Source organism: Sus scrofa, chromosome 13 (assembly GCF_054392235.1).
Source record: "Sus scrofa isolate SSC_HxYL_T2T_F1_AM1 chromosome 13, Sscrofa_HxYL_maternal_Yorkshire_Landrace_v2.0, whole genome shotgun sequence".
NCBI classification, from domain to species: domain Eukaryota; kingdom Metazoa; phylum Chordata; class Mammalia; order Artiodactyla; family Suidae; genus Sus; species Sus scrofa.
Window position 1 is genome coordinate 28,776,811 of NC_139395.1, and position 27,378 is coordinate 28,804,188.

At 37.5% G+C, this 27,378-nt stretch overlaps 1 protein-coding gene across 20 annotated transcripts in view; it reads right to left on the reverse strand.

Annotated features, from left to right (window-relative positions):
* SLC4A7 (solute carrier family 4 member 7) overlaps positions 1-27,378 on the reverse strand; it is a 107,118-nt gene that overhangs the window by 70,119 nt on the left and 9,621 nt on the right. For 2 of the 20 annotated variants that reach the window (XM_021071470.2, XM_021071467.2), the window contains exon 1: positions 6,934-7,076. The exons of 16 other annotated variants lie outside the window; for them this stretch is intronic. In XM_021071470.2, the coding sequence (XP_020927129.2) occupies positions 6,934-6,966 (33 nt within the window). In that variant the 5' untranslated portion in view covers positions 6,967-7,076. Of the gene's footprint in view, positions 1-6,933; positions 7,081-27,378 lie in introns of those variants that run through there. 2 more of the 20 variants (XM_021071462.2, XM_021071475.2) reach the window with 2 other exon arrangements.

A 27,378-nucleotide genomic window follows, 5' to 3' on the forward strand; every position in this document is an offset into this window, starting at 1 on the left:
AGGGCAATCACACTCCTTTAGTAAGGAGAAAATTTCAAGTAGGAAATACACACACAGAGAAGAGGCAGTAACTAAAAATTACCATCCATCAAGCACGTCATACTCTAAAATCTTTCGCTTTCCTCCAATGATTTCATGTCATTCAGTCCCTAAGCCTGCACAGGTAGGTACAAAAGAGAAGCTGTCTCCTAAACAGAAGAGGCAGAAGTTGTATTATCCAAGAGGTAGCACTCGGTGTATTCTAAAAGGGATTAACTGCTCCCATTCCAAACTTTCATTTCAACAGAACAATTGCCAAGGACACAAAACAATATGCCTATCTCTCATCCCGAACTACAGCAACAACAAAACTCTTCTTTTTTGATGTAGATGTACTGACTCTAACCAACTAACACTCAGAAACAGCCCAAGCTGGGCAACTTCACCATATTTATGCTTAAAATACACATACTCTCTGACCTCTAAACACCTACCAATGAGATACACTCCCATGTGTGCAAAAAGGAACACAAAAAAGAGGAAGTTGCACTGGGAACTGTGTCTAGTCACTTATGATGGAGCATGGTAATGTGAGGAAAAAGAATGTATACATGTATGTGTAACTGGGTCACCATGCTATACAGTAGAAAATTGACAGAACACTGTAAACCAGCTATAATGAAAAAAATAAAAATCATTATATAAGAAAATAAAATAAATAAAAAAGAGAAAGTCCCACAGCTCCTCTGTAGGTCCACCCAGCATGCTCCCTCAGATACCCTCTGTGGAGACCTGAATGAATGATCTGATTTAAAGCCAAGTGAGAATATTATTTTATTGTTAATGTTTGGGTTTTCAGTGACAATGCTTTTATTTAACTAAAGTTAAAATGCTTAAAGTCTAAAAACTTTTACAGGAGTTCCCATCACGGCTCAGTGGTTAACGAATCTAACTAGGAACCATGAGGTTGCGAGTTCGATCCATGGCCTTGCTCAGTGGGTTAAGGATCCGGCGTTGCCATGAGCTGTAGTGTGGTCCGCAGACGCGGCTCGGATCAAGAGTTGATGTGGCTCTGGTGTAGGCCGGCAGCTACAACTCCAATTAGACCCCTAGCCTGGTAAACTCCATATGCCGAGGGAGTGGTCCTAAAAATGGCAAAAAGACAAAAAATAAATAAATAAATAAAATAAGTAAATAAATAAAAACTTTTACATTTAACACTATTAAAAAAAAAAAAAAAAAAAAGGCTGGGGTGGAGGGTAGGTCTGCATGTCTCCCTTCCCTGAAAAACATCCTCTACTTTTCAACAACTGGGAAACATGAATCAGAAAGGCAGTCTGCTATAAAGGCAAATATAAGCAGGCACACACAATGCCCGCCTGAGCACTTTACAAGTCATTCAATGAAGCATGCAGGGTGCATGCAGATGTCTATATACTGAAAATCCCTTAGAACAAAGCCATTTATGTTTCAAGGCGGAAATACATTTCTGAAACAAATATATTGCATTTTAAATCCTATCATTTTAGGATAATGTTTTAAGCCATTATTTCTAAAATCGGTAAAGTTAATACACTATATAAAGTATGACTTGACATGTGTTCTTTCTTGAAGTATATGCAAAAAATACATATTAAATATGTAAAAGGGAGTTCCCCTTGTGGCGCAGTGGTTAACAAATCCAACTAGGAACCATGAGGTTTCGGGTTCGATCCCTGGCCTTGATCAGTGGGTTGAGGATCCGGCGTTGCCGTGAGCTGTGGTGTAGGTTGCAGATGTGGCTTGGATCCTGCGTTGCTGTGGCTCTGGCGTAGGCAGGCAGCTGCAGCTCCAATTGGACCCCTAACCTGGGAACCTCCATATGTCGCTGGAGTGGCTCAAGAAATGGCAAAAAGACAACAACAACAAAAATAATACGTAAAAGGTTAAACAGCAAACTGCTGATACTGCATCACATGAATGGCTGGAAAAACAGAGACAGATAACCCCAAAGTATTTAATTTTCTTTTATAATAAACATGTAATTTTGGTAATTTTAAAAAGAATAAATTCAAATTTCAATGTAATACGTGTTACTTTTTTTAAATCTGAATCTAGAAAAAAAATCATTCTTCAATCTTTAACTGTGAGTGTATGGTTGAAAACTAAAAATAGCAACAGCAAAGAGTCACCCCCGACATCAAAATGTTTTCGTTCTTAACCCCAGAGGAATATGTCACATAAGCCAGTCCTTACAAAGCCTACCTAAGAGGAAATAAAGCCAAGGCACTGGGAAAACTAAAATACACAGAAGAACAAAAAAGGCACCCTCAGTATATCAATACAAGATTAACTCACTCTAATCTTAAGAAAATAATTTAGTCGTGGTTTCAAATTCTTATTTAAAAAATAAGATAACTATTCAGAATACAAACTGCTCTATAACATAGCAGGCAACAAATTTAAGCATTATCTACATAAGACTATAAAGAAAGTTTAAATTCTCTGCATATGAAACGACATATGTGCAAGGTGATTTGCTGAAGCCTGTAATAGGAAAAGACTGGAAATCATCCAACAGTCCCTTAAAAGAGGAATAGCAATGCACTCAATGGAATGCCAAGCTCCTAAAAAGAAGAAGATGCTACGTACTGACACGAAAAATATTTAAGACCTATTACACACACAAGGTAGAGAACCACATATACCGAATACTACTTGCTAGGTAAGAAAGTCTCCAGAACAGGAATATTTGAATTTACATAATGGACACTGAAAGGACATATGAGCAAAGTAGTGAACTGGGTACCTCTGGCAGTAAGTAGTTTTCGGGACTTTTTTTTTTTTTTAATATTGCTTTATGTTAACCACATGAATACAGAGGCAGATGTCAGTATGCAATCTTTTGAATGACTTGTCACCCATCTATTCAGGTCCCCACCCTCACAGGGTCACATGCATCTGAAAGGGCTGTGGGAAGAGGCACCAAGCACAAGTGCACAACCACAGAAGACGCCCACAGTTCACTGAATCTGAGAAAGAAAACTATTTTTCTTTAAAAAATGCTTTTTCATCTGCCATATAAGCTTTAAAACTAGATTAATTAGCAAAGTCTTTTAACAATTACCAAAATGAATAGCTATATTAATTTCCTCAATAGTGAAAATTTATTTTTCTTTTTTTTTTTTTGCTTTTTTAGGGCCACACCTGCGGCATATGGAGGTTCCCAGGCTAAGGGTCTAATTGAAGCTACAGCTGCCGGCCTTCACCACAGCCACAGCAACACTAGATCCGAGCTGCATCTTCAACCTACACCACAGCTCACAGCAACACCTGATCCTTAACCCACTGAGCAAGGCTGGGGATCAAACCTGCAACCTCATGGATACTAGTTGGATTTGTTTCCACTGTGCCACCATGGGAACCCCAATACTCAAGATTTAAAATGTACCCTGAAACAGTATTGTGGCTGTACTGGAGAATTATTCATCAGAAGTACATTCTTTCATATTTAGGACAAAATGCCAAGAGGAGGCAACTAACTTTCATGAGGATCTAAAACAGTATAACTTTAAGAGGGCTTTAGATTTTGACTTATTAGAAATTCTGCTGGGAGATGTTGACCCAGCGGCGTGAGTGGAGCCCAAGCCCCTATATATTCAACCCCCTCTGTGTGATGGTGCAGCACTCCTGTCTGAACACCATGGCCTTGGTTGTGTTACAGACTTAAGCTGTACATGTTTAAGTTGCTCTTCAATAGGGGCTGCTTCCCGCCCTTGACCATTTTAGGTGGGCTTCTAGGTGGCACTCTCATTTCATTCACAGTGTTTTAATCCTCCTGAAAATGAAGTAGTGTATATTCCAATTCACACCAAAAATACTCTAAAGTTACTGTATACTTTCACTGTACTACAAGTAACCCTAAATCTATAAGTATTCCTCTAAAAGTTCATCTGTATGTCAGAACTTTTTCCCCAACACTGTATCAAAGAAATCTAACGAAGTATATATAAAAAAAATGCTGTTCCCCAAAATACGAGTTTCTTCCAAATAACCCCAATTCCCAAACCCATCCCACCTACCAACAAGAGTTGAACTATAGTATTAGAAAACTTTATTTTATGGGCAAAAAGCTGAAGAGTAAGCAAATTATCTTCCCTAATCCAGTTAAAGGGAGAAATCACTGATGACTACTGTTTCATGAAATAAAAAGCCAACGAATGATTTCTAAAGAATTCATCTGGCATTTTTTGATTGATGCATTACTCTAAGTGTAAAAGATGTAAAAAGTATATGGAAAATTTAAGCAATTTAAAATTGCTATGTTTACACTCAGGCAATCATGTGATTTCCACAGAAAAAAATTTAAAGCCTTGGGAAAAATGCTTTCTCATGAGACAGACGAGGAACCAGACAGATTCAGATACTGGAACACAAAACTTCAGAAAATCTTACGTCAAATACACACACCATGATTAACACGGAAGACAATCTGAGTTTTAAGGAAAAGTTACAGAGGGGGAAAAAATAAAAAAAAAAAAAATCAAAGAATATAAGAGCAAGAGAACTCAGAAAAGTGTGAGATATAAAAACTGGCAGGTAACAGCCTCCAGCATTGTTAATGACACACGTTATTGTCAGAAACCTCATTACAAAGCACAAGAGTCACAGTCAAATGGAAAGCCTCATTAGGGTTTACCTGAAGTTATAAATCACAAGTATTTATTCTAAGTTCTAAGTCAGTGCACAGATACCAAAAAACACATAGGAATTACCTACTTTAGGTTATCAAGTATGTATAAACTGTTTAACAGAACTGAGGATAAGAATAAAATCTATTTCTAAAATGGGCTTTTCAAAAAACAATCTCAACTTTATCATTGATTAAAATGTATAGAAAAAGCACAGGCATTTTGCACAAAAGGTCTAATAAATTTTGTACACAGAAATCTAGTAAATGCGTTTCAGCAAAAGGTCTATCAAGTATTCTGTCAAAATTCCCCAATCTCAGTCAGCCTTGGAGGTGGGGTAGTCATTGACACAGAATGAACATGGTATGTTTAGAATTCCACTGGATTTTTCCTACTGAAAATAAACAAGAACCAGGAAATCCCTCAGTTATATGGTCTGCTTGGCTATTCTTCCCCCCCGGCTAATACTCCTGGGCCCCATGAATTTGATGAACCATAAAAGAAGTCTCATTTCCTTAAAGACTAAGAGTTTGTTGTTCCCACTGTGGTGCAGTGGAAACGAATCCAACTAGTATCTGTGAGGATTCGGGCTTGATCCCCGGCCTCGATCACTGAGTCAGGGATCGGGCATTACTGTGAGCTATGGTGTAGGTAGCAAATGCGGTTGGATCCCACGTTGCTGTGACTGTGGTGCAGGCTGGCGGCTGCAACTCCACGTCAACCCTTAGCCTGGGAACTGCCATATGCCACAGGTACAGCCCTAAAAAGCAAAAAGAAAAAAAAAAAAAAAAATGGGGGAAAAAAAAAAAAAAGAGACTAGGAGTTTGGACTCATCCATTCAGTCAACAAATATTTACTGAGTGTATACTATGTGCCAAGCATCATTCCAGGTACTGGGGATACACCAGTGAATAAAAAACTGTATTATAATCAAACGGTCAGCCTATCAGTTAAAATCTACGGCTAAGGCAGGGCTCCCCATGATAAGAAATCAAGAGGGAAATGCTTACCTTCTCCATTTCTAATGAATAAATGAGGCCTCAAGACTCACAGGTATGGATGGGGTGTACTCACAGAGTTCAATCTTCTCATTTTACACACACACATGCACACACACACACAGCTTAAGAGACTTGAGGTTCTTTATTCAGAAGACAACAGACCAAGGTCACTGAAATACATGCTGAGAAAACACAGTACTCTTTCTTTCTAGTATTTATTAAAACTTGTAACTACATATTTATGTAACTACTTAACTGTTTCCCAGCCTGAAAAGTAAGTTCCAAGAAAAGGGGAATCACGTCTGTTTTGTAATCACCATTTCCTCAGCATCAAGCAGGGCCCGGCCCTTGGTTAAGTTCTCCAATAAGTACGTGCTAACTGTTGAGTATATTCCACAAGACAAGACACTGGACTAAAAAGTTCATATGGGATACACTTACGGACTCCTTATGAACACAATTAAAGCTCAAACACAGAAAGATACTCAATAGTCTGGAATTTAATAAATCGGTTATGAACAGAAAAGCTCAGCATCCACACACTACAAAATCCAAATTCAATTCACAAATAGGAACTCCCAGCAAAAAACCAAACAACTCTTGTTTCAAAGAGGTCTTACTAATTTCACTCACAGTCATTTATCCTGCTTGAAAAGGCTAAATCCATAGTAGTATTTTCTTGGTCAAACGATCAAAAATGAGACCTTAACATGCCAAAGGCATAATCTTAGAGAAAAAAGGAATATTAAAGATTATTTAAGAATATATGCATAAGCCTAGCCCATTATCCTCTTTTGGCACTGGAGGTTTACAAAATTCATTATTAAAACAGCATCGGAAGATCCTTATCACATAGTATTAACTTCGTTACATAAGACGCGTGGCTATAGCCCAAAAGTAACACCTCCCATAAATTATGATTATTAACCATGCAGAATAATTTCATAGTTACCAAATACTTCAGTTTAGCCTCAAAACATACTGGACCATTAAGACAAAGTGATTTCTTTCCTAATATCTCAGCTATATAAAACTTCTTAAAGCCTCATTCAAGTTATATTTCAATTATCAAACTGTAGAGAATAAAAATGGTACAAACATTGCTACCTTTGTACAAGGATTTACTCTTTTCAGCAGATGACTTCCATAGCCAAGGACACAGAGGATGATACTATTCTAAGCCAGTGCTAATAAGCCTGACATTCCTTCAAGCTTCATTATTACACTCTGAGAGACACAAACTTGTCTGTACATAAAATACAAGATCATAACTGGGTACCTACAGGGAACTTCTTCTCCAGGCGAAGTCTTTCCATAGTGATACAGAAATGCCCTGTGTTTGATAATGTAATGCAGTAAGTCCCTTGAAGAGTCCAGGGACAGTGAGGGCATACCTGATTTAGGTCACCGGGTGTTGCACAGATGAAGCCTTCTAAGTTGCTTTCACGGTACAGCCAATCACTGGCCTCTAAGTTACCTAATCTGCCAAGCTAATAACTACAACTTACACAGGGTCACAGCAGAAGAGATTTGGAAAGCAATACACACGTTTAGTTGTAACTGAAAATACCAAAGGGAAGTGCTGCAATCAGTTTTCTACTGAAACCTTTCTATAACATTAGTTCAAAAGAACCTACTCTAAGGATATAGGTAATGGGGGTGACTTTTTTTTTTTAAGAGAATAAATTTCAACATCATAGTTAAATTTTAGCCCTAAATTTCACTTAATTCGGGCAAGAGGCAAATATGTTTTCACCTGAACAGTTTTGCCTTTTTACCATTTCTATTTTTACACTAACTTAGTGTAATCATATTAATTATAGCATGAATAAATCATATTGTGGTCTTAATTAGCATTTTATCCCAAATTCAAGTATCCATATGGACAACAGCTAACAAGGAAAAGGAAATAAGCAGCACCCCTCTAACCTTTGGCCTCAAGATCTCTTTCCACCTTTAAAAATTATTGAAGACCTCAAAGGCCCTTGTTTATAAAGTTCACCATCTATACTAAACATACTGGAAATGAAAATGAGAAAACTTTAAAATAGTTCTTTAAAAGCATTTTTTTAAAATAATAAGGCCATTACATGTTAACATAAATAACATTTTAATTAAAAACTTTTTTCAAAAACAAGATTGAGAATAGCTTTTACAGTTTTGCACATCTCAATATCTGATTTCACAGAAAGACATGGATTCTCATATCTACTTCAGTGATCAGTCTCAGATGATTTGTTATTTGAACAACACACACAAAAAAAATCCAGGTTCACACAAATACTCTGCTGGAAAAGAGAAGAGTGTCTTCACACGCTTTCCAGGGAACTGGATGTTCCTAATACGTCACCAAACTCAAGTAGTCACTTTTTAAGGTTAGGTTGTAAAGTGAAATCTAAAACTATTTCCAATGAACATTGTACATACTGCTACATTAAAATGCACTGGTCTGTCATACACTCTGAATGGACTTCTCACTCATTTTTAAAATTTCATATTTCATTCAACAATGTTACAAAAATAACCTTTGTTAATAATGCCATAATAACCTTTGTCAATAATGTCATAATAACCTTTGTCAATAATGTCATAAATTTAAGTATTAAGAAACTGTCACGGTCAGGCTGGCAGACACGTTTTTCAAAATTTTAATTTTTTTATGAAAGCTAGGCTTATTATCATTAGTAACAAACACCACCAGTTGTTTTTCTTGAAGGGATAGGCTCACTTCGTTTCTAAGGAAACACCATCAAATGTCAAGTCTGAGTAACCATAGTTTTCTGTCGTTCTTTCAAGTAAAAACGGTATCCTGTGAAAATACGCAGCTGGAGGGGCTCACAATTCCAAGAAAACCACATCAGTGCTTTTTCTCCAGACAACAACTATTCCTTGGTACAGAGCAGATGTGTTTCTATGCATGCTTCCTATTTTGTCATTCATAATCTTAAAGCAACCTGTTTTCAAAGGCTCATATTTAATGAAATAATTAGCTTTTGGAGTTCCCATCATGGCTTAGCGGAAATGAATCTGACCAGTATCCATGAGGACACAGGTTCAATCCCTGGCCTCACTCAGTGGGGCTGAGGATCCAGAGTTGCCGTGACCTGTGGTGTAGGTCACAGACGTGGCTTGGAGCTGGTGTTGCTATGGCTGTGGTGTAGGCCGGTAGCTGTAGCTCTGATTCAACTCCTAGCCTGGGAACCTCCATGTACCGAGGGTGTGGGCCTAAAAAGATTTAAAAAAAAAGAAAAAAAGAAAGAATTATATTTTACAGCTTCATCAAGGACATGCCTAAGTGAACAACTATGTTTTGTTTTTAAGGGCTTCCCCGCAAGTAATATTTTTAGCATTATTATGAAAATAATAAATCCTGCGGATCCCCTGAAAGGAAATCAGGGACTGGCAGGGGTGAGAACTTCTAATAAAAAAATATAGGTTTAAAATACATAATCGAAGAATTATAAGTGAATATGCTTTTCATTTTCTCTGTTGTGTTGCTATTCATTAGATATTTTAACGTGTTTAAGACTACATACGTTAAAGACTGAGATGTATTATTTTGTTATTCTGGGTTTCTAGAAAATGATAAAAATATTTATTAGCACATATTATGTGCTAAAACTATGCTAAACACTACTGCATGTAATATTATATAGCGCATCCAGGTATTTAATCCTCTCAAACTCAGAGAAGTTAAATCCCTTCTCCAAAGTCCTAGCATTAATGGGCAATGGATTAAAAATTTAAGAAAAAAAATTTTCCAGTAACAGTTGGTTAAAATTCTAACTGAATAAAATGTTTACTGAATTCAAATAAAATGTAATCTAAATTAAATCAGAAATATGCTCTATGAATAGACAGATGTGCTTCCTGAGAAACAAACAAATGATATTTTCCACAGAAATATCTATATCTCAAAAGTAGTCCTACTACCAACTAATCCTGTAGAAGTGACTGACAACAGGCACCAAATAACAAAATTTAAATTGAAATAATATATCAAACAGGAAAAAAACACGTTAATTCAAACTTCCATGATCTCTATGAGGCAGTAGATACCAGGCAAAGATACGCCACGCCCTTTAAGGGCAGCTGGTTTTTTTAACTTCTCTAAGAATTAGAGACCCCAATGACATCAACCAGGCAAAGACATACCACGCCCTTTAAGCACAGCTGTTTGTTTGTTTTTTAACTTTTCTATGAAATAAAGACTCCAGTGACATCAACAGCTACAATAAAAAAAAAAAAAAAAAAAAAAAAAACTTTCTTTTGTCTTTTTATAGGGCCTCACTTGCAGCATATGAGTTCCTGACGCTAAGGGTTGAATCAGATCTGCAGCTGCCAGCCTACACCACAGCGATGGCAATGCAGGATCTGAGCCACATCTGCAACCTCCACCACAGCTTACTCACGGCAATGCTGGATCCTTAACCCACTCACTGACCAAGGCCAGGGGTCAAACCTGCATCCTCATGGATACTAGTTGGGTTCATTACCTCTGCCATGACAGGAACTCCAAAACTTTAAAATTTTTAAAAGCTTCAACCTTCCAATGATTTATACTTGGCAAGTGAACATAAATCTGAAGAAACACATAGACGTAATATATGCTATTCACTAATTTTTAAAATCCTCAAAACATCAAGCCCAGAATAAAGAGCGTCTGCAAACAATCAGGTTCAATACCAATTTCCACAATGATCTCTTGAAATGCACCTCCTGAGGAAAATCTTATGTCCCTCCTCCCCCAACTAGTGCTTAAGAGCTTAATCTCCTGGTCTGGCATATGTCACACCCACACGGGACTATAAGAACCCTGAGCACAGGGATTTAGGTAGAAAGAAGGGAAGGAGAGAAAAAGAAGAAGGTTAAGAGGCCTCAGGAGAAAAGGAGGAATTAGGTGCATACAAATTTTTCATTTCCCAAATTGCAAAACAAAATATTCTTCATCAAAATACAGAAAAGCATTTCTCCAATATGTTACCTGTTGCGATGCTATCCTGGGCACCACTAAACCAATATTCAAATAAAAATCTTCAATCGGGGTTTATAGATTAAATTAAAAGGTGAAGTTAGTTTTAGTTTACTACTTTCTTGATAAAATAAAGTTACTAACTCAACATACAAACTCAGGAAGTTTAACCTGACTAGTCCTTTAAAGAGTTCTTTTCCGTTTTTTAACAATACTTATTCCTTTTAAACCAATCTACTGAGGCATGATTGACATGTAAAAATCTATACATATTTAATGCATACAACCTGATGAGTTGGGGCATAAGTATACACTCAGGAAACCATCACCACCACAAGGCCAGACATAAGTCACCTCTCAAAGTTTCTTCCTACCCCCTTATTATTATTTGTGTGTGTGTGTGTGTGTGTGTGTGTGTGTGCATGTGCATGCTATACATTATATTTACCACGCACAACAAAAACTTTGCACCCTCTGACCAACACCTCCTCATTTCCCCTCATCCTTCCCTGGCAACCACCAATTTACTCTCCACTGCTATGACTCTGACTACTTTAGAGTCTACGTATAAGTGAAATCATACCATATTTGTCATTCTGTGTCTGGCTTATTTCAATTAGCAATAAATACATTTACAGAAATCAAAAAAAAGAAGTCTCACTTATTCCCTTGGTTTCTTTGCCCCATTTTCAATGTTTTCTCCATTTTTATTATGAAAATAGAAGTATGTGTGTATATATATACAGAGAGAGAGAGTACAAATAACTTACATATATCATATATACATAATATATATCCTGAAGAAAAAAAGTAGTTGCATACAACTCACTGTTGTATAAATAATTTGCTTTTTTCCACTTAAAAATAATCCTAAAGACTTTTCTATATGAATATATGAGAACTACATTTTAATGTAATTTATTACATTAACATGTATATGGTAGAAAAATTCAAATCTTACAGTAGTGTCCCCAAATAAGTGCTCCCCTCCACCTCACTTTCACTCACCAGATACACCTACTTTTGTGTCTGCCTTATAATTGTTCCTGGTGGCTCAAGTTGCCATAATTCAAACAATGTACCATTTGGGATGTCATTTGTTTATTCTACCAAAGGAAAAATTAGATTTTCACTCATATACACCTTTCTCTCTTACAATCGCCCTTCCGCGTCTCAGTATTGACTTTTTATTTGTATATCAAGACTGGATAACACTGACATTCTGTATTTATACTGAAAACCCCATGTTAAAAAGCACCCGAAGGCATGTGTGAGAGCACAACCCAGAAGCACACGGAGTTGATGCACCGGTGCCACCGCTAACCAGTGGGCTCTGGGGAGCTGACACATGCTCTGCACCCCTCCTGCCCGCTTCAGTTCACGGGCTCCTCTGAGGGGCTGCAGGACTGAGCACCTGTTACTCACTACAGGGGCCAAAGGCCAGCACAGTCTTTCACGCACCTCTCTTCCACTCCGTCCCTTACTCTCGCTTCTTAGGATCACTTCACAAATAAATCACCTGCAAACAAGTCTCTGTCTCAGGCTCTTGCTTTTAGGAAAACCCAAGCTAACATGTCCAACAAAAATGTATTACATATGCACCAAAAGACATGTGAAAGGATGTTCATAGCAGCATAGTAATATCAAGCTGGATATGATCCTCCTATCCCAAAACAGGGATACAAAGAGTGTAGTATATTCATATAATGTAATTCCATGAAGCAATGAAACTAAACAAACCACTGTTACAGGAAGAACATGGATAAATCTCACAAATAGGATCTTGAGTAAAAAAACCCAAACATACAATACATGTTGAATGATTCCCTTTGATAAAATTTTTAAATAAGGAAAACAAGCCTGCTGTGTTTCTACTCAGAACAGTGTTGCCTTTAAGCAGGAGGGAAGAGGAAGTGAGCCCTTAAGAGGGTCTTCCTGGAGCACTAGCAATGTTCCCCTATTTATTTTCTAAAGTGACAGGATTTGCTTACTTTTTGATAATTGCCCACATTTACTACTGGTACCTGTTTGTGTATATTTTATTTCAATTTTTAAAAAAACTACTAGGAGTTCCCATCATGGCTCAGTAGTTAACGAATCCAACTAGGAACCATGATGCTGCGAGTTCGATCCCTAGCCTTGCTCAGAGGGAAAAGGATCCAGTGTTGCCATGAGCTGTGGTGTAGGTATCAGACATGGCTCAGATCCTGCATTGCTGTGCTCTGGCGCAGGCCGGCAGCTACAGCTCCCATTAGACCCCTAGCCTGGGAACCTCCATATGCTACGGGTAAGGCCCTAGAAAAGACAGAAAATAAAAAATTTAAAAAACTATACTATAATAATAAATAAATAACTATACTAATAGAAAGAAACAAAACAAAAAGAACTTTGGAAAATTAATAAGTCTTTCAGTGTATAAAATATAAGGGCTAAGGCTTAGAAGATGAAATATCTCAGATGGCCAACAAAAAGAAGTGGAAAATATTACGACCATTAAACAATCGACCAGTTCAGAAGCTTCAACTGCCAAGTAATATGAGTGCCCAAAAAGGTAAAGAGAAAACAGGTTAAAGAAAATTATAAACTAAAATAAACTGAGAGTATGCTTGAATGAAAAAGAGACATGAGTCTTTAAAATGATCAGTCCCTGGAGTTCCCCTTGTGGCTCAGTGGGTTAAGGACCCAATGTTGTCTCTGTGAGGATGTGGGTTTGATCCCTGGCCTTGAACAATAGCTTAAGGATCTGTCATTGCCCCAGCTGTGGGGTAGGCCGCAGCTGCAGCTCAGATTCAACCCCTGGCCCAGGAACTTCCATATGCTGCAGGTGCGGCCAAAAAAAAAAAAAAAAATCAAGCCCTGAGTGAGCATTGCAGTGGTATCTTAGATAGTAACTAAATTTTCAGGGAACCAAGGGTTTTAAAACAAGTGTTACGGAAGGAAGCAGAAGAAGAGTGAGGATATGCATTCACTGGCTCAAACCATTTCAACAGTAACCCTGAAGGAAGAGAACAGTGGACGACCACCAAGCTGGAGACAAGATACGTTTTCAGGAGTCTTTACCACTGTTTTTGTTTGTTCTGCATTCCCTGCCTATCATAGGCCAAACTGTATTCCCTCAAAATTCATTATCTTGAAGTCCTAAGTAAAAACAACAACAGTAATAAGAATAATAATTAGGGGTATTAGAATTACTTAAATGTTATCTCATTCATAATCAAGAGGAATGACTGGACCATGAGAAAAGGTCACTAAATCCCTGTTGCTCAAGAGACTCTTTCAAATATTAAACTCCCTTTCAATATGACTTAAGTATGATAAGAATAAAAAAACCCATCTAAGAATGAGGAATTATTGACCAGATACTAAAAGCAAACATATTAAAGTGCAAAATGCTCAAGATTTCATTCTTTAGATGAGTCATAACTTTCCACTATCTCTAGGATAATCCATCAATTTGTATACTGGAGCTAATGTAATAAATTTTTTAAAAAACCAAATTATTTTTATCTGCAGATGATATCACTGTGTACCTAGAATATGACAGATTCAACCAATAAACACAAATAAAAAGATTCATTTGATGGCAGCTAGTTACAAGATAAACACCAATGGTTTTTCTTTAAATTACCAATAATAAACTACAGACAGACGTAGGAAAAAATTCCATACAAGGACAAAACGACCAGAGTTCCCATTGTGGCTCAGTGGGTTAAGGATTCAACATCTCTCTAAGGTTCACCTTCGATCCCTGGCCTCACTCAGTGGGTTAAGGATCCAGCATTGCCACAGGTTGTGGCATAGATCACAGATGTGGTTCAGATTCAGGGTTGCCATGGCTGTGACATAGGCCCCAGTTGCAGTTCCAATTCAACCCCTAGCCCGGGAACTTTCATATGCTGTGGGTGTGGCCCTAAAAAGGAAAAAAATGTATATATAGAAAAACCCAAGGCCCACAGGAGTAAATTTAATCTAAAAAACTATAAAATTTAATTGAAGGATGAAAATAATCTAAAGACACTATTCTCCTGGATGGGGAGACTTTAACTAGATATACTAAGAAAAACAAAAATAAAACTTTCTATATTAATATAGAAATTATAAAGTAAATCTGAATCCCAAAGGGTTATGTTTATCTTTTTAACTGAAAATTTTGAAGTTTCCATAAAACCAGAATTACAAAAAAATCACGAAAAAAAAAAAAAGAGGATACTTTGTCTAATAAAAATTCCAATACACCATAAAACTATGGTAAGCAAAACTGCGTGGCACCAACACAAATAGTTCAATATAATAAATATTTGTAAGACAAAACAGAGCAAAGAAACAGATCAAATACACACACACACACACACACACACACTGCAGGAAAGGCTGTTTGGCTCTCCAATTTGATGAAGTTATCTATATCAAACTACAGGTAAAAATAAATTATAATGGATTAAAGATAATCTGAATGGAAGCATTTAAAATTTAGAATTATGTTATACTGTGGAGTGGAGATGTATTCTTAGACAGGATGAGAAATGTAAACGCCATCAAGAACGAGACCGATTTTTTAATGCTATTAAAAAAAAAAATCCAACATTTCTCTAAAGCAAAGAACACAATAAAGAGACAAGGTAGAACATGAGGAAATATATGCAATAGACATGGCATTAATATTTCTAATACAAGAAACTTCTTGATTTTAAAGTAAAAGGAATAGAAAAACCGAGAACGTGAATCAAGTAATTCCCTTAAGAAAAAGTTACCAATATGTGGCCAATAGCCACATATTAAAACAGATACTTTCACTAGTGGTTCAACAAATTTTACCCATCAGATTAGCAAAAATAAAAAAGTTTAATTAACACCTAAAGCTGGCAAAGATAGGGAGACACAGACACTCTCATATTTTCTAGTGGGAAAGAAAGTTGTTCAAAATGTTCGGGAAAGTAAGCGAGCAAGGATTTATTTAAAACTTTTTGAGAATATTTTTTGTGCAGCAATATTACTTTTGGATATCAGAAATAAAAACACCAAAAGGTAAGGCCAAGTATGTTTACTGTTTAAATTGCAAAAAAATAAAAATAAAACAACTTGAAAGCACATGGGGGATGACTGATTACCATGCAATATTATAAAGATAAAAGAATGAGAGGGAAATACAAGGTCCCATTCAATAGATATCAGTAATATACTGTTAAGAAACAAGTTTTAGTTATATGCTTAGTATGATCATATTTTTTATGTTTTACAAAGGATAAAACATTGTGAGTGTATGTTTATATGAACATAATGTAAACACAAAGTATAGGAGGATATACAGGTTGGTCAATCTGTTTCAAAAAAGATCATGCTTCTCTAAAAATCTATTAATTCAATACATAGCATTTAATATCAAAGATAACCATAAGGAAGTCACTAATGGTGAAAAATTACCATTGTACTCAATTCTTCAAAACTATGACTAATTTTTTTTTGTCCACGCCTGCAGCATGTGAATGTTCCCACACCAGGGACTGAACCTGCAAAGACAACCCTGGATTCTTAACCTGCTAAGCCACAAGGGAACTCCAAAACTATGACTAATTTATATTTTAATAAATACAATTTTCGTAACAAGGCAAATAACATCTTTGAAAGCACATTTCACAAGGTCGGAAGATGGTTCAAAATTTTCAACATATTCCCCTCCAATTTTCTAAAAATGAGTCTGTAGGCACAGTGAAAAAAAAAAAAAAAAAAAAAAAAAACCTAACATTTTTCAGCATCTAAGTCAGAAAAATAATGTAATCACATAAACTGATTTTTTTTTTAATGTTAAATGCAGGAAAAAGATGTATTAAGCTTAGAATCCACCAAAGAGGAAAATAATCTGGAAATTTAAGCTAGCTACAGAATTGTACAGGAGTTCCCATCGTGGTTCAGTGGTTAATGAACCTGACTAGCATCCATGAGGATACGGGTTTGATCCCTGGCCTCGCTCAGTAGATTAACGATCTGGCTTTGCTACGGCTATGGTGTAGGCCAACAGCTACAGCTCTGGTTCGAACCCTACCCTGGGATCCTCCATGTGCCGAGGGTGCAGCCCTAAAAAACAAAGAAAAAAAAAAAAAGAGAGAGAGAGAGAATCATACAGGAATGAAAATGATCAAGTAAGCACATTTGGTAGCCATTTAAATTCCCTTTGCGGATACAAAGCTAGTGTTTTAGCAAAGGAACAGAATACTGAGAGTAACTGCTAGTAATGCAGCTAGTGCTACTGACATAACACAAAGAACCCATAAAAGTTTCTCTTCATTTGACCAAAAAAGGGAGGTGCATTCTTAATACAAATAAAACATAAATTAACATCTTGAAAAGTTTTACTTTCGTCATATATTCCTAAATTCTTTAGAAATAAGTGTGGAGGAGTTCCCCGGTGGCTCGGCAGGTTAAGGATCCAGCATTGCCACTGCTGTGGCAGAAGTTCTATGCCTGGCTCGGGAACTTCTGCTGGCTACAGGTGTGCCAAAAAGAAAGCTAGGAAGAAAAAAAAAGAAACAGAAGTGTGAGAAAACAATATCCTTTAATAACGGATGGGCAAGGAAGTCATTTCTACTTCTTAGGCACATACACTATGGTTATTACCAGCTTTTATGCCATCGGCAGATGCCAATAACAGGGATCACTTACTAAAAATACGCTTGACACACATTCTTTCATTTACAATCCTAAACAGTTCTAGGAGAAGATATTACTATCCTAAATATATGAAAGAAACAAGTCGTTTTCCCAAGTTCCCACAGCTTGTACTGGGAGAAGCTGGAACTTAAAATTATGTCGTTTGCTTTCAGGGACATGCACTTTTCAGGAGGCCACTTACAAACATTATTTTTAATTCTCACTGTGAGAAACCCTGTAAGCTGATCACTTCCCAAACCAGGGCTGTCTGACTTCACAGCCTAAGTAAGCTCTTTCCACTAGGCCACATACCTTCCCCTAGTTACACAACATGTAATTTTATTTGCTCATATGCCTTGTTCAGGGAATTATAAGTAAAATAAAAAGTACTCACAATTACAAAAACATTCACCTAATTACTTTCAATGCTTAAAACTATTAGAAATTTGGTAACAGCCTAGTAACCACCATAAAAAGCAAAAACTGTAACACAATAACAGTACTAATATTATAATACATATATGGAGATATTATTTTACTTTGGTTTCCACAGATAAATTTGAAGCAAATAGCCAAGAAGAAGGAAAAGTTTCTGTAAAACATAAGGAAATCTAATTTTAAAACATTCTTCTGAGAGTAGCAATGCCAGTTCATACCTCTCCCCATCGCTAAGTATCATTGCTGCGTTCACACTGCTCAAACCAATTAGGGTCTCACTACTCCTTCATCAACTCACTACTAACCGTCAACGGAGGGTAACTGGCCTTCATCCATGCAGGGTAAAAGCGCCATCTGGTGGCTATCAGACACAGGGACTTTTCCTCCTACTGTTGCTTACAATAAAGAGAATAACTAAATAGCTGTTGCAGGCAAAGAAATTAAGAGTTTGAAAAAACTTTCCTGGAAGTTGGTTTTAAAAACCTGATATTTGATTTCATTCAAAAAAACTTAAATACTAAATATATTAATAAATATTCCATTTATAAATTAGGATATTCAGGATACAGTAGAGCTGTACTTTTCACATGGGCATTTTATATGCACCACTAAATGATCAATGTGTTATAGTGAAGCACAATTATAGTCACATTTTTAACATTGTTTCAAATACCCGCAGCACTCTGGAATTTTGTTTTCAAACATATGTTTACACATCTATAATACCATGAAAATTAAAGAGCTGAAGAATCTAATTCACAGATAAAATATAGTTAACAGAGTAAAAACTGTCTTACCAAAAACTTACCAGAAACAAAAACATAATGACAAAAAATGGCAAGTGTACTTAGCAAAATGCATCTCTATTTTTCTTAATAATACTGCACATTTAAATGCTACAGGTAAGAATTAGGAAGTTCAATTTACATTTGCATTGAGTAAATTTTTAGTGACAATGTTTCTGAATGTTGATTATTTTTTGTTCTTGAAGGTCTCATCTTGGGCTACCATTATCTAGTAAAATTAACCCAAGAACTTTTAAAAATAATCTGGTAAGAAATTAAAATACAACTGAAACTGGCTTAAATACACAAGAACCAAAAACAAAATATGGCTTAATTCAGTGAATTCAGATATATTTAAAGTCAAGCTTTCAACAGAAGTGAACTCCTCTCTCACTTCCTCTAAGATGACTCAAAACCAGTGAAAGGCTAAAAAAAAAAAAAAAAAAAAACCCCAAGAAACAAAAAAAAACCAACCAGTGAAAGGTAACTACTCGAACTCCAAAATCTTTGTCTTCTGTATTTTGAATCTCGTGACCTTCTGGCTCCATGATCCCCGATTCCAAGACAGGGCTCCTCAGCATCAGCAATGGTGGTCTTTGGGTCTGCTCTGGGGAGGTCCTGTGCCAGCAGGGTGCTCATCGTGTCTCGCCTCTACCTACTACCTGTCAGCAGCTCACATATCCCCTCTCCCCAGCTGGGACAGACAAACACATCCAGGAACTGCCAAGGGCCCTTAGGAAGTAAACACACATACATACACTGAGAACCTCTGTTTTAGAAATACCTGGGAGCAGCTAGCCTCCCGTACAAGGAAAAAAATCTACCAGATTCTTCCTCCAAAGTTACCATGAATGCAAACATAACCTAGGCCTCCATCCTTTTACAAAAGCTACACTTAGCAATGAACTCTACAGGAAGAAATGCATCCTGAACTTGCATTTAGAGTTTTACTGTGAGCTACCTGATCCTGGTGTACAAACAGATCAATGATGTCCCATGGATAATTTTACTCTAGGAAATATATTCCTACTGTTGTTTCAATATAACACTTTCAGGTAAAGGTAGGACAGAAAACTTTTCTATATGCATACTTTTAAAACCTTACAGAATGAATCCTCAGGTTTTTGAACTACAACTGAATACACTAGAAAGTCACTGTAACTTGTCCCTGTGAGCATTTCACCACAACACAGTTTTCTGCTTAATCTCCGAAACTGAAATGCATAGTCCTAATCTTGCTTAGAAGGATCCAGACTAAAGACCCAGTCGGTTTTACAGAAAAAAAAAAGGGGGGGGGGGGTGAGGTGGATGCAGATAGAAGAAATCAGTAACTTCAAGCGCTATCTGGCAAAGAAACCATTACGTCAGAGACGAGAAGATAAGGATTAGAGGAAGCTGTTTTCTGTTCTCGCTCCTCTTTTCAAAGATTCTGTTCTGCTTTCTCCTGGATCCCAGCAAAAACTGTACATATCTTAGAATAAGTATCTCTTCGACGACAAGCTAAAATATATTTCTGATGCAAGGCAACCAAAAGAACCCCACCTGGAACACTCAAACAATTCTACTTGTTTTTACTTACCGATATAAAAGTTGTCAATTATGAGACAGCAGTAATTTAAAATCTTTAAGATTAAAATATGGCCACACTTGTTATACAGGCAAACTGACAGGTCTTTATCAATTACAAAAAATGGTTGTTGCCATTTACTCTTTGATACTAGTTCTTTTTGTCTTTGGGGGAGGAGACTTGTCTTTTTGTCTTTTCTAGGGCTGAACCCGGGGCATGCGGAGGTTCCCAGGCTAGGGGTCCAATCAGAGCTGTAGCTGCGGGCCTACACCACAGCTCACGGCATCACCAGATCCCCAACCCATTGGGCGAGGCTAGGGATTGAACCCACAACTTCATGGTTCCTAGTCGGATTCGTTAGCCACCGAGCCACCACGGGAACTCCGATACTAGTTCTTTTTAAAGAGTCAAGATAATATCTACTTTCAAACCACCCAAATCTGAATGAAAATGAATTCATCAGGCAACTATATTCATGCTCAATAAAATACAATCTTACTTTTAAGTACTTTTAGTAATTCAATTCAAACATTTCACAGACTCTCAATTTTTCCATATTTGTTTTCTAATGAGAGAAATATTTTATGAGTAAAAATATAACTTCTTTACAAGAGTAACTCATTCTACGCTCACAAAAGGTAGAGGAGTAAAGAAACACAACTTGGAGGTATTCCCATTGTGGCTCAGCAGGTTAAGAACTCAATATAGTCTCCATTAAGATGCAGGTTAGGAGTTCTGGTCGTGGCACAGTGGTAACGAATCCAACTAGGAACCATGAGGTTGCGGGTTCGATCCCTGGCCTCGCTCAGTGGGTTAAGGATCCAGCGTTGCCATGAGCCGTGGTGTAGGTTGCAGATTCGGCTCGGATCCCGCATTGTTGTGGCTCTGGCGTAGGCCGGCGGCTACAGTTCTGATTCGACCCCTAGCCTGGGAACCTCCATATGCCGTGGGTACGGCCCAAGAAATGGCAAAAAACACAAAAAAAATAAATAAATAAGATGCAGGTTAGATCCCTGGCCTTACTCAGTGGGTGAAGGATCCTGTGTTGCTGCAAGCTGCGGCTTAGGCCTGCAGCTGCAGCTCCGATTGGACCCCTGGCCCAGGAACTTCCACATGTCACAGGTGTGCCCATAAAAAGAAAAAAAAAGAAAAGAGAAACAACTTGGAGAGCATCCAGGTAACATGAGAAATCAGAGATTTGGATTTGGGTTTATCTCTTCTTAAGTAAGTTTTAAAGGATAAGCTAACAAGGATAAAGAATAGAAGAAACTACAACAAATGAGATATTTCATAAAACCTTTGGAAGATGGAAAGTGGATGAAGGAATGGTCATCTCATTTGGAAAATAAAGAGCCACCTTAAGACAGGTAGCTATGGAATAAATACAGCAGGACACAGAAAGCACAGGCAAAATCACGTTTAATTAATGAAACAATGCATAAAATTTTATTAAGTGATTAATTTACATATTTGAGAAATAGCTTCTAATGACCTATCCCAGGAAATTATCTCCACAAACTTAATTAGCATAAAATGTACTGACAACCGTAACAATACATACGTAATGCAATTTGTCAACCAGCTTATTTTGGCTGAAAATAAAACATTAATGAGAATAGGTTTTAGATACCACCCGAATTCCAATCCTAGCTCTTCCACTCATTAGATGGGCTTGCTACTTCACCTTACTGAATCTTTGTCCTCATTGTTGAACGTGGATAATAACTACTTATTTACAACTGACAGGTTATAAAATATTAAACATGATAATGAATGTAATGTGCTTAGAAAAGTTCCTGGCACAAAATAAGAACTCAACTAAATATTAAGTATGAATACCATCCTACGGCAGGATCATCTTTACTGGTCATACTACGTTACTCTTACATTTTATAGTTAAATAAAATTGAATTCATTTTGTACATCTTCACCACCATTTCCCTTTTTTTTTTTTTTTTTTTTTGGTCTTTTTAGGGGGGCACTCACGACATATGAAAAGTTCCCAGAGTAGGGGTCGAATCGGAGCTGCTGTTGCCGGCCACGGCCACAGCCACAGCAATGTGGGATCTGAGCTGTGTCTGTGACCTACACCACAGCTCACAGCAACACCAGATCCTTAACCCACTGAGCGAGGCCAGAGATCGAACCCATGTCCTCATGAATCCTGGTCGGGTTCGTTACCACTGAGCCACAATGGGAACTCCTTTTTTTCTTTTTTTTTTCTGTATTAACTCTATGTATGCAGTAGATTCTTAGTGATAAAAACAACATACAACGTTCTACGCTAGAACTTGTTTAGAACGTATCGTTCCAAACAAGTCATGCAAATCTTTACTTGTTTTAACTTGAAAGCACTGATATTTAGAAAGGTTAAAATAAATTCGTCTTAGCATAGTAAAGACAAAAACATTGTCATTTGCCTTTCCAGTCATAATAAAGGTCTCAGTACTCATTAATAGGTCTCCCTCCTCGTGATTCTAAGAGACAATCAAGAACACAGTCATGACACAGCATTCAAACCTGAATGTAAGGAAAGTGAGCCCCAACCTCTACATCAAAGGCTTCTTCAATGCAAATGGTTTTCCATTCATTTTATACAAATCTGCATCTAACTGAAAATACAGTCTGAAATACAAATCTCCCACCCTCGCAAACAGCCGAGTTGTCCCCGCATCATCAATAAATTCTTCAGTTGAAGAACAGATTTTAAGAGTATTTTTTTCATTACCTGAACCATTTGGATAACTATATAGTTCAGAGATTATTACACCTTTTTTTCCACTACAAGACACCTTTCATTTGTTCCTTTACTAACTTAATCATGGAACAGATGCCAACCAAGTGCCTACTATGTGCCAGGCATGGTTGTAGGAATAGGGATATGATATAACCAGACCCAGAGATGAGAACAAGTCTAGTAAATTCAAGTAACTAAAATACATTTGATATGGCTGAAATGTAAAACAGGAAGGCAGACAGATGGAGACAGATGGAGAAGACAAAATGGGCCAGGCCTTTCAGGACCTGGCTGAGTATTACTCAGTCTGAGAGCAATGGGTTTTAAACAGCGGAGTGACAATCAGTGGTACAAAGTTCCCTCTAGCAAGAGGGTAACAGACTCTCCTCGGTGACCAAACTTGGATTAGGATCCTCTAAACCAACCTTGGGCTTCCCCGTCTTTCCCTACAGATTCCAATTTGAGCAACAATCCCCCGTCTTTGGTAATTATCACCCTTTCCTGCCTTCAGCAATTCTGCCAATTCTTGGTCGAACAAGAATCCCCCTCTGATATTTCCATCCACTGCCCCCAACCTTGCTTCTTGGATATAAACGGTCACTACAAAAAGTGTCTCAACAAACATGATTTACTCCTCCATCCACCCCCACCCCCCACCCCGCCTAGTGTAGAGGCAGGGAGATAAGCAACCCCCAGTGACCTGAACTCTGGGGGTTGCTCTGAATTCACTGCCACCAATCTGTAGTCTCAAACTGCCCCTCACTATCTGAAGATCACATCCATAACTGAAGAAGCACTGGCTCTTCAAGTAGAAACAAGCCCTGGTGGCTAACCTACTCAATATTCATCACTTAACCTTTTAAACCCATGGACTGCTAATCAACGCAATTAGATGACAGCAAAATAACAGAAAAAAATGAGCAGCAACTGGCATTTTTCAACTATGATCTGAAACAATGAGATTTAATCTAAAACCACTTTTCTGTTACCACCTTATCTCCCACCTCTCCTCATCACACCTCCAATGTGAACCTGAACTTGGGGGAGCCTGTACCTTGCTGTGAGATCATTACATTAAAATATTCCAATCAATAAATTACCTTTGTCTATTCATATCTTACCTCTATCAAAACTGCCTTTAAAAAATTTCGAAGTAGTTTGAAAAAATACAAGAAAATATCAATCTCAGAAAAATGCAGTTAACTTTAATAAAGTCCATACTGACCCCCTTAAGACAAATTCCATTACTTTAAAACTCTCATGACCTTTATAAGTCCCATGTTTGTAAAATAAAGTGGAAACGTGACTATTTTAACTCAATAAAATTCAATGTTTATATAGTTAATCTGAAAACTCCCAAATATCTCTAAGTTGTTTAATTATCCAATGGTTCAAATAATCACATACATAAAAATGAGTGTACCTTTATATGTATACATGTGTGCACATGCAAAACAAAATTCCAAACATTCATTTCATCCAATAAGACATTCTTATTTCAGATCACAAAAAAAAATGACAATTAAATTTGAGAAGAAACTATGAACCCTTTATAAAGTATAATTTCTTATCATCATGCCTCAGCAGGATAATTAGGAACTATCTTACATCTATTCTGCTAAGCAGTGCACTAATAAACTCCTATGCATTATAATACTCTACAGACTAAATTCCAAAATACTAATAGTAACAAGAAAATACAGTAAAACCTCATCAAGAAAGAATTAAGCTATCTAGGAACGTCAGCTAATGACAATAAGCCAAGAATCAGAAGACCATCTCAGAAGGTAAAATTTGTGCCACAGTGGGAGTTCCCTGGCGGTGCAGTGGGCTAAGGATCTGGCGTTATCACTGCAGTGGCCCAGGTTCCGCTGTGGTGAGGGTTTAAATCCTTGGCCTGGAACTCCCATATGCAGCAGGTGTGGCCTAATAATAATAACTATAATAATGATAATTGTGTCAGAGTGACATAACAGAAAACTTTTCTCCTATCCCATTTGGTAACTGTGAGATTTCATTTGTTATTTATAATAAATCTACAGCGGATAAAAAATTCAATGACCAAAGAAAATCCTTAAAACAAGGTAAGATTAAAAATACCACTAGCCTAAAGTCAGTTAATGATCAATACTTTGTTTTTAAAAGGAGAGACATATATGGGAGTTCCATGGTGGCCTAATGGCTAGATATCCAGCATTGTCGCTGCTATGGCTGAGGTCGCTGCTGTGTTCTGGGTTTAATCTTTGGCCCCAGCACTTCCACATGCTTCAGGCTCAGCATCCCCCCAAAAAACAAAGCAAAAAAAACGGAGACATATATCACATTTTTTTAATGAATTTTATTTTTTCCATTATAGTTCGTTTATCACATTTTAAATGTTTTGGCAAATGATGAAAAATATTTAAAGAAAAATAGTTATATGATGCTTTAAACTTCTAAACATTTTATCAAAATCAAATCATATTCTTTTAAATTTGAGCTTAAGGCAATAAACCATTATCTAATCTGTGATATAAGCATACACACGCATACACACACACACACACACACACACACACACACACACACACACAGAAAGACAGACAGGTTCTGCCCCCGGTTCCTAGCAAAGAACTCCGAAAATCCTTGTAATTTCCTAAGGCGTAAGGGCACTAGGAACATCTTTTGTTCCAATAATGTGTCCTTTGACCCTAGTTCCTGATACAGAGCTGTCAAATCCCTTGGAATTTCGTGGGTAAGAGTAGTGCCTTCTGTTCTAATGAGGTGACTCTGGGTGGCCTCCTGGATGGCAGCTGGTCACCACAAGGAACTTTCAGCGGCCCTACTCCCCACTCTCCAGAGAGGGGAGAAGGGCTGGAAAAAGTTTTAATGACTGCTATGCCTACAGGATGAAGCCTCCATAAAAATTCCAAAAGTACAGGGTTCAGAGAGCTTTGGGTGCCTGAACATGTGGAGGTGCCTTTCCCATAGACCTCGCCCTGTGCATCTCTTTCATCTGGGTGTTCACCTGTATCCTTCACCACATCCTTCTATAACAATCTGGCAAAAGATGCTGTGAGCTAATCCAACAAATTAATCAATTCCAAGGAGGGAGTCATGGGAACCTCTGATTTATAGCTCACCAGTCAGAAGCCCAGGAGACCTCCCCCGAAGGACTTGCAACTGGCATCTGGGGGAAGGGGCACCTTGTCAGACCGTGCCTGTGGGATCTGGTGCTCCCTCCAGGCAGACCATGTCAGAACTGAGTGGATTACAGAACATCGGGCTGGTGTCAGAAGTGCCAAGGGTGACAGTAGTGTGAGAGTAAACAAGAAACACAGGAGGAAAACTGAGTTTTTCCTAATACACAGCCCGTCTCCACAGTGCTAACCAGAATATCTCAATGCCAGGCTTTCAGGAGAATTACAACTTTCTGTTTTCTATTTCTCCAACCAATACGCATACTAGTTCTTTTAGAATTTTATTATATGAGATATTTTATAAGAACGCAGGATGATTATTCGTAAATTTCCAAGGTCACATTGAGCATTTTATACAGCACATTCTTTTCTCTAATCCTGAAAAAAAGTCCTGTAATTTGACACAGGTGTGATAATTTCAATTTTACAGATAAAAAAACATGAGATGGTAGCTGCCCAAGGCCATCTGGTGGCAGATTAGGGACAGGGAACCCAGGTGTGTCTGAAACCCAAGCACATACCTGTTACATCGGGGGCTAAAGCTAAGCTACTTCCAAGTTTTACCTTGTTTTGAAAAAGAGGTTCAGGGCGTGTGGTTATTTGGTGAATTTCCTATTACTGAGCAAAAACAGCTCGACAAAGTAAAATGACGGCCAATTTTAGTCTGAATGAAGCCCTTATTCCAAGTTGCCCAGATACAAACAGCCTCATAACAGAACCTTATTCTGAGGACACTGCTAATGGCACGTGCAGAAATGGATAAGGAAGTTCCTCCTGAACATATTATGAGGTCATCTGGGAACAATTAAAGGAAAACAAAAATAAATACCAAATATTAGAGGACTCTACTGAGTCAATGCCCTGGTGAGTTAAAGCACCTGTACAAACACTGAGGCATGGACTGCAAAGTTGGGGAGGCTGGGTCCAGGAAGAGGGTCCATGAACCTCAAATCATAAAATTAAAAGCAGATGAACAAAAAATGTCTGTTATGTAAGTAATAATTCTAAAGAATTAATAGAAATAGCACAATTTCAAACCAACATATGTGGCAGGTGACATTGTATCTGGGATTTGAGATCCCTTTTCTTGTCTTTGACTGTAATCATATACACTTTGAAAGTCCCTGATTTTCAAAGCAAATATTATACGAGTATTAAAATATAAGTAAATTACCCACTGATTTCTAACAATCAATATAAAAATGTATTTCAAACTTGTAAAAATACCTTAAGAGTCATAAGATTTTCGGGGTTTTTTCCCAGCCGCACCCACAACATGTGGAAGTTCCCAGACCAGGGACTGAATCTACACCACAGCAGCAACCTGAGTCGCTGCACTGACAGTACTGGATCCTTAACCCACTGAGCCACCCAGGAACTCCAAAAAATTTTCATTTTAATGATG